Source organism: Saccostrea echinata, unplaced genomic scaffold (genome assembly GCF_033153115.1).
Source record: "Saccostrea echinata isolate AGI-Se365-2 ecotype Australia unplaced genomic scaffold, CSIRO_AGI_Sech_v1 ptg000106l, whole genome shotgun sequence".
Taxonomy (NCBI): Eukaryota; Metazoa; Mollusca; class Bivalvia; order Ostreida; family Ostreidae; genus Saccostrea; species Saccostrea echinata.
The window spans coordinates 1-7,500 of record NW_026889855.1 but is presented as its reverse complement, the minus strand read 5'-3'; the positions used below and the strand labels follow the sequence as shown (position 1 = coordinate 7,500).

At 35.5% G+C, this 7,500-nt stretch overlaps 1 protein-coding gene across 1 annotated transcript; it reads left to right on the top strand.

Moving 5' to 3' along the window:
• The first annotated feature begins 2,980 nt into the window (after window positions 1-2,980).
• LOC133177216 (histone H1-delta-like) lies at window positions 2,981-3,894 on the top strand. The gene has a single exon (XM_061312296.1). The coding sequence runs from the start codon at window positions 3,184-3,186 to the stop codon at window positions 3,778-3,780; it is 597 nt and encodes a 198-aa protein (XP_061168280.1). The 5' UTR covers window positions 2,981-3,183; the 3' UTR covers window positions 3,781-3,894.
• The last annotated feature ends 3,606 nt before the right edge of the window (window positions 3,895-7,500 follow it).

Here is a 7,500-nt window from a genome sequence, read left to right as displayed (position 1 = left end):
ATCACTGCACATGCAACAAATGCAAAACGGAAATTTTTACGGCACAAATTTGTTAAGAAATCATGGTAGAAATGTTAGTCACGATGAAATGTTTTCAGTGATCAAAGGTATATAGTAACTAAGCAAATGATTTATTAGAGTGACACGTGTTATGTACCATACAACAACATTTCAATATGGTTCAATCAATAATCCACATATTATTATTGTTAGGTCCTACTCAAACTTGTGTTTATTTTAAAACAAATTCTGGTAAGAAATGGTATAGAAGACGAAATTCCTTTTTTATAGCACTGTGCTTAATTTGTACTCTAAATACCGCTCAAAGTTTTTTGAAAACACGTGTTTTAATCAAATGGAGAAAGTAAGAATGCTAATTGTAAAATGTACATGTATCTCGGTGTCATATACATCTTCCAATTTTTTTTTTTTTTTTTTTAATAACAGACACTGCTAATCTTAGCACACAGGTGTATACTTACAAAATGCATATATTTAAATATTACGTATATTTTCATGTACCCTTTTTTTTTTTTTTTTTTTTTTTACTGTTTGTGAAAAAACAAGTGATGTACACATGTCGCTGAAAATAAATAAATTACTTCCTTACCTTAATACCAATTCAATATTGAAACACCTATAGATATATATGTCAGGTTTAACAAAAATAAATGAAAAATATATACGTTGTAAAATATACACATATTAGGCCAAAATAAAAAAATAGCTTTGTTTCCCCTAACGCGACCGACCCAATTAAATTGCGCCGACTGAAAAGTTTTTTAAATAAGATTATTCAAATATATATATATTTTTAATTGTTTATCAACTTTATTAAATACAATTTCATCAAAATGCGGTTTTATCAGAACGATTGATTTTGTTCTACTATGATTTTCAAGCGCTTGTTTGAAACAAAATGGTGTAACATGTGGTCACAGAGGGTTATTTCGTTTTATAAAACAACGGCGACGTATCATCCTTATTATACATCTATATCTTTAATTTATTAGAATCCTACACTCTTGAAATACTTCGTTAATAATAATACTTCAATCAAGAGTGTTTCGGTGGTATTTTACAAAAGTATCTGTGTACACATCAATCAATTTCACAATTGTAAATATGTCTGCATATTTCATCCAGATAAATATAACTCAAACTTTGTTTCTTAATTCTGAATTCTTTTAATGAATGGGTTAAATTTCGTGACTAAAGCATTCGATGTGGCATTTTTATCATTTTTAGATATAATTGATTCAATCAAATATTCTTGAAATACTCTTTCCAAAAAGTTTTGAAATCTTTAAAACTGGTCTATGGTACAGCTTGCTGAGACGCCCAGTGTATTTTTCTTTAATTATGCCCGTGAAGATTGGTTGTTTGTTTGCTTTAAATCCCTTTGAGAATTGTTGGGACTACAACATGTAATATTTGCCTGCATGATGGAGGGCTCCAAATTTTGACTTGTACTCGGCACTTATGGCAATTGAGCAGCAAGGGATCTTTTTTAATTCGTGAAAGCATCTACTGCGACACTGGACCTATGGGTTTTTACAGTCTCATTTTAGCGAAATGATCTAGAACCACTGTGCCACGCAAGACCCTTGAAAGAGTATTTTCTCTGTGTAAGCACTGGAAACTGGTAGTAGGTTTGAAAAATCAGATCGATGAGTATTTGAGAATTTTGTCCATTTGGAAATATTCGATTTCAGCAAATTTACACTGCATGCCACGAGATATTTCACAAGATCTATTAAATAATTGTTGCGAACTCATTTACCTTAAAATTTGCTTTTGAGATTGCATCAGTGTGATATACTGTTTAAAAATCTCTTTCTTTTGTACTTTTCTTATTCATAAAGGTATTATTCGATTAAATTTCAGAATGTATTTCAAAGCTGCTGTCAGAAAAAAAAAACCCATTTACCAACCTATACCTACCCAACATGAGATTTTAGGGTCGGGTTAGGGGAAACAAAGATATTTTTAATGATGGCCTTATGCATAGTAGTAGGAAAATCGGAAAACTTCAAAAGAAATTTTGAACAATTCTGAATCATGGTAATCGGGCTTAATTTTACCTCACAATAATTTCTTATCATTGAAATTAATAGTGTAAAAATAAAATTAGGACTCACTTATATTATGGCCATTTATTGTATAAATTATTTGGATACACAGCGCCATTTAATACAGGTACAGTATTCGTACGTGTAAGAGCAGAATCCTAAGGAGTTAGTTTGTGATTTTCGGGGAGTGATTTTAACAGCATGATTTTTTTTTTTTTAAAGGTAAAATATCAGCGACGCAGATGACATTGTGAAAAGTTTTGTGTTTCGACGCTTTTCGACGGGTTTATAGATATGCCTGGAAATTATGCTTCATTTAGTTTTAAATATTTTTTTTATTGATTGGAAACAAGTTCTTACAACTTCCTGAAATATAACAATGTGTCCTGCAAAATAAATAGCTTGAGTATGAAAAGTATCAAATTAATTACACGTTATGCACTTGGGAAATGCGAAAACGTGTCAGCATAACGCACAAGCACGAAAAGAAAATAAAGAATATAATTAAAGAAAATAACAACAATAATAACGGAAATTAGTAATTTAAGAACAAGTAATTCCCATATTGTCTATCAGTCGTCTATACTGCATGTCTAAATAGGCAGGTGTGACACGGTACACAGTCTTTGTGAATTGGAGGGCAAACTGATGATATTTATAAGACGGGGAGATCCAAATGGCATTCTTTAATGTGTCTAATAAAAAAATAAAAGAAATCATCCCTGAATTTTGTCCTTTGAAGCCAAATTTTTAGCTTTAATCCTACCCCGAAATTCAAACATGAGAGTTTGGAGGCTTATTTTCCTGAATTTAAACACTACAGTAAGAACGCTCTTAAAATGTAAATAGATAGAATGATAGAGAGAAATGTAGAGGTTGGGATTCTGCTCATGATATGTGGTGAAGTTCATTCCTTGAGCTGCAGCGCGGATGCAAATACCCATATTGAAACACACATCCATGAACAAAACACAAACGTCTCGACAAACTGGATGTTTTCTAGGCGGTCCGCGCTCAGTGTAAACAAAAACAGCAAGTGCGTGTGACCCGAGTATTTCACTGTTCACAGTTCCTGAGAAGTAAGCCGACGTTTTTACACTCGTCAGTAGCCATGGCCGATACTGCTCCTCCAGCAAAGTCCCCAGCCAAGAAGAAGGCCGCAAAGCCTAAGGTACCTGCTGCACATCCCAAGTACATCGACATGATTAGCGCTGCTGTTGCGTCTCTGAAAGAACGTGGTGGCTCATCTCGACAGGCCATTCTCAAGTACATCATGGCCAACTACAAAGTGGGCAACGATGTTAACTCTATCAACGCCCACCTGAAAATGGCCCTGAAGAGCGGAGTTAAGAAAGGTGCTCTGAAGCAAGCAAAGGGCACAGGCGCTAGTGGCTCCTTCAAACTTGGAGACAAATCCAAGACCGATAAGAAGCCTAAAGCCAAAAAGGTAGCAAAACCCAAGGCAGCCAAGCCCAAGAAGGCCGCCGCCAAGCCCAAGAAGCCTGCGGGAGAGAAGAAGGCCAAGACTCCAAAGAAGAAGGCAGCAGCCAAGAAACCAGCCGGACCCAAGAAAGCCAAGTCCCCCAAGAAAAAGGCAGCCACCAAGTCTCCAAAGAAGGCAGCAGCCAAACCCAAGAAGGCCAAGACCCCCAAGAAGGCAGCGGCCAAGAAAACAAAGACTCCCAAGAAAGCAGCCGCCAAGAAATAAGCAGTCTTCGCATTCCAGGCAGACTGTCTACGCTTAAAAAAAAATTTAAAAAAGCCCTTTTCAGGGCTACCCACATTTTTAGAAAAGATGCCTTTAGAACATTCGTTAACGAAACATTTGCATAATCATGCTTTTCTTTTCCCCGTTTATTTGAAATGCAGAGGTCTGTGTTGAAAAATCTAAACTTATCAAACATCTGAAATATTACAATTTCAATAACAATATATCTTACAAATGCCTACACTGTCTAGTAGGCATAAGCTAGGATTATGTGCTCATGGTAATAATTGTATTGTAGCAGAAATTGGAAATGAATATCAAAAAATGCATGCATGCTCCTGAAACAATAATCTAAATAATAGGGAGGAACAATAAGTGAAATGAATGAGGGGTGTGTGAATTATTTTTAGTTTGTAATGTACATAATATCAGGTCAAGTTTGAATTATCTATGATAGACCATTTTTTTCACACACCCTCTCATACACACACACACACACACCCCCTCAAACACACCCTCACACACTGGCTGTTACAGTGTAATTTCCTTCAATGTTCGGTGTTCAGGACAGAAGTCTTGTTCCATATTTCAGAATTGGTTTCATTTCCTAGCTTTCACGCCACACACAGAATGAAATGGAGCGTACTCTGGTGCGACTGAAATAAATTTCTAAGGCAGTGACTTTTCATGCAAGTGCCCGTGTAAACTGTACATGGTCACAAGATTCTTGAAAGCAAAACCACATGCATACCAGGGCTTATCAAAAAACATCAAATATTTCTACAAAATCGAAGTTTTTGAACAATTTCCTGAAGCTTTGGTTTGACAGGACTTCAAAATTTGATAAACATTTAAGTTCTTGAAATATCTAAAGTCAAAAGTGAGAAACACATACACAGACCTGCCTACCCTTTTCATTGCGAGGGTGTAATTTCAATACTCAATTAGGTGGAATTTCAGAGGTAAAGGCGTAATCCTTTATGTTTCCCTAGTTTGGTGTTTTACAATGATACTGTATTGTCTAAATAAACCTGAAACTGTACATCATTGAACAAAGCAAGCATGAATGTTTCTTGTTCAAATCATTTATAGACAAAAAGTCCCTTTGTTGTTAAACTGGTATCCTAAATGCAGTCATATCAAACTTATTTAACTTACATTCCTAATGAACGATTGGAAAAATTTTAGCACATCACATAATTCAGAGTTTCAATTCCATATTAATAAAAATTCTACATTATTCCGCTATTTCGTTTTTGTTTTTCTTACATTTACTTGTCTCTATGTTGTTCTAAGCAATGTAAGAATAAACCGAATTGAAAATTAAACTGACTTTACTTATTGCACACATCATTCAAAAGTTTTTTTCCTTAATTTTGGCATGTCACCCGTTTAAAAAGCATAACTACAAGGTATATTACGTATGTTGTTTGTATCGTAAATAATCATATCGTGAAGAACCGAAACCCTCTATTAATTAGTATTAATTACCTTCTCATTTTCATTTAGGAAAGGCTTTACTTTTACTCCAAAGTTAGCCTTTCACTAAGTTGTTTAGGAAAAATATTTAAAAGCGTAGAATTAGTTTTCATGGCGTAACAGCGTAATTTTGTGGTAAAAAACGGAAAAATTACGCCAAAAGCGGAAGGGTAGGCAGGTCTGCATACAGATATTAAGGTGGGGGTGGGGTTAAAGAAAGCAAAGCAATGATGAGGTTATTTATGAGTCAGGATGTCAAATCCAGCAAACACTGGATCATGTATAAAGTAAAACATTATGGCCTGAAAACATTTCTATAAGGAAATTTTTAAGTAATATTCATTGATATAATAATAAAAATAATAAAGAAATGAATAAATCAATAAATCAATGAATGAATGAATATTTAGTACAGAGATGACTCTGAATATTCATAATTATGCAGAAATGTGAAACATAACCTAAGGACGCTATGTCTTAAGGATGTAGTTTATTTGATTACTGGTATATTTCCTGTAGGATTCTAAATGTTTGATATTCCAATGCAATTCCTTTTCAATATCCTTTGAAATACTTTTCAGCTCACCTGAGCCGAAGGCTCAAGTGAGCTTTTCTGATCAAAATTTGTCCATTGTCTGTCGTCTTCATCGTTGTAAACTTTTCACATTTTCAGCTTTTTCTCAAGAAACACTGGGCCAATTTCAACCAAACTTGCCACAAAGTATCCTTGGGTAAAGGGGATTCAAGTTTGTTCAAATGAAGGGCCACGCATTCTTCTCAAGAACCACTGTGCTTGAAAATATGAAACTTATATGGAATCATCCTCAGGTAGTTTAGATTCAAGTTTGTTCAAATCATGACCCCCGGGGCTAGGGTGGGGCCACAATGGGCGATCATAGTTTTACATAGGAAAACTCTTTAAAAATCTTCAAGAACAGCAAAGGCATGATTAGTCTTATTTATATGGAAGCATCCTCAGGTAGTGTAGATTCAAGTTCGTTCCAATCATGACCCCCGGGGGTAGGGTGGGGCCACAATGGGCACATACATAGGAATATATAGGAAAACTCTTTAAAAATCTTCTTCTCAAGAACAGCAAAGCCATGATTGGTTATATTTATATGGAAGCATCCTCAGGTAGTGTAGATTCAAATTTGTACAAATCATGACCCCCTTGGATAGGGTGGGCCCACAATGGGTGATCAAAGTTTTACATAGGATTATATAGGAAAATTCTTTAAAAATCTTCTTCTCAAGAACAGCAAAGCCATGATTGGTTATATTTATATGGAAGCATCCTCAGGTAGATTCAAGTTTGTTCCAATCATGGACCTCGGGGGTAGGGTGGGGCCACAATGGGCAATCAAAGTTTTACATAAAATACATTGGAAAAATTTGTAAAAATATTCTTCTCAAGAACAGCAAAGCCATGATTGTTTTTTTAATGGGTGCATCCTCAGGTAGTGTAGATTCAAGTTTGTTTAAATCATGACCCCCCAGGGGTAGGGTGGGGCCACAATGGGCGATCAAAGTTTTACATAGGAATACATAGGAAAAAGCAAGCCTTTTAAAATCTTTTTCTGAATAACAGCAAAGCCATAATTAGTCGTATTTAAATGCAAGCATCCTCGGATAATGTAGATTCAAATTTGTTCAAATCATGACCCCCCAGGAGAATAGAGGGGCCATAACAGGGGATCATAGTTATACAAAGGAATACAAATGATATATCAACAAGAGGCCACATCGCTCACCTGAGCACATTGGCTAGGCAAAAGCACAAATCAGTTCAGTATTGAAAAGATTACTTTTCGGGGGGGGGGGGGGGGGGGGGGGGAGGGGCTTTGTTGTACTTGAGAAGATTTAAAAAAAAAAATTTCCCATATATTCCTTTGTAAAAATTTGATCCCCTATTGTGGCTCCTCCCTGTCCCAGGGGTCATCATTTGAACAAACTTGAATCTACACTACCTGAGGATGCTTCCATATCAATATGACTAAACATAGCTTTTCTGTTCTTGAGAAGGAATAGTTTTTCTATAGGTTCTTATGTTAAACATTTGATCCCCCATTGGGCCCCACCCTACCCTGGGATCATCATTTGAACAAAATTGGATCTACACTACATGAGGATGCTTCCACATCAAAATGACTAATCATGGTTTGCAGTTCTTCAGAAGAAGATATTTTCCTATATATTTCTATTTAAGACTTTGATCCTCCATTGTGGCCCCACCCTACC

Excerpts from the sequence above, each read along its gene's own strand:
- LOC133177216 (XM_061312296.1), top strand. The coding sequence starts at position 3,184 with ATGGCCGATACTGCTCCTCCAGCAAAGTCCCCAGCCAAGAAGAAGGCC.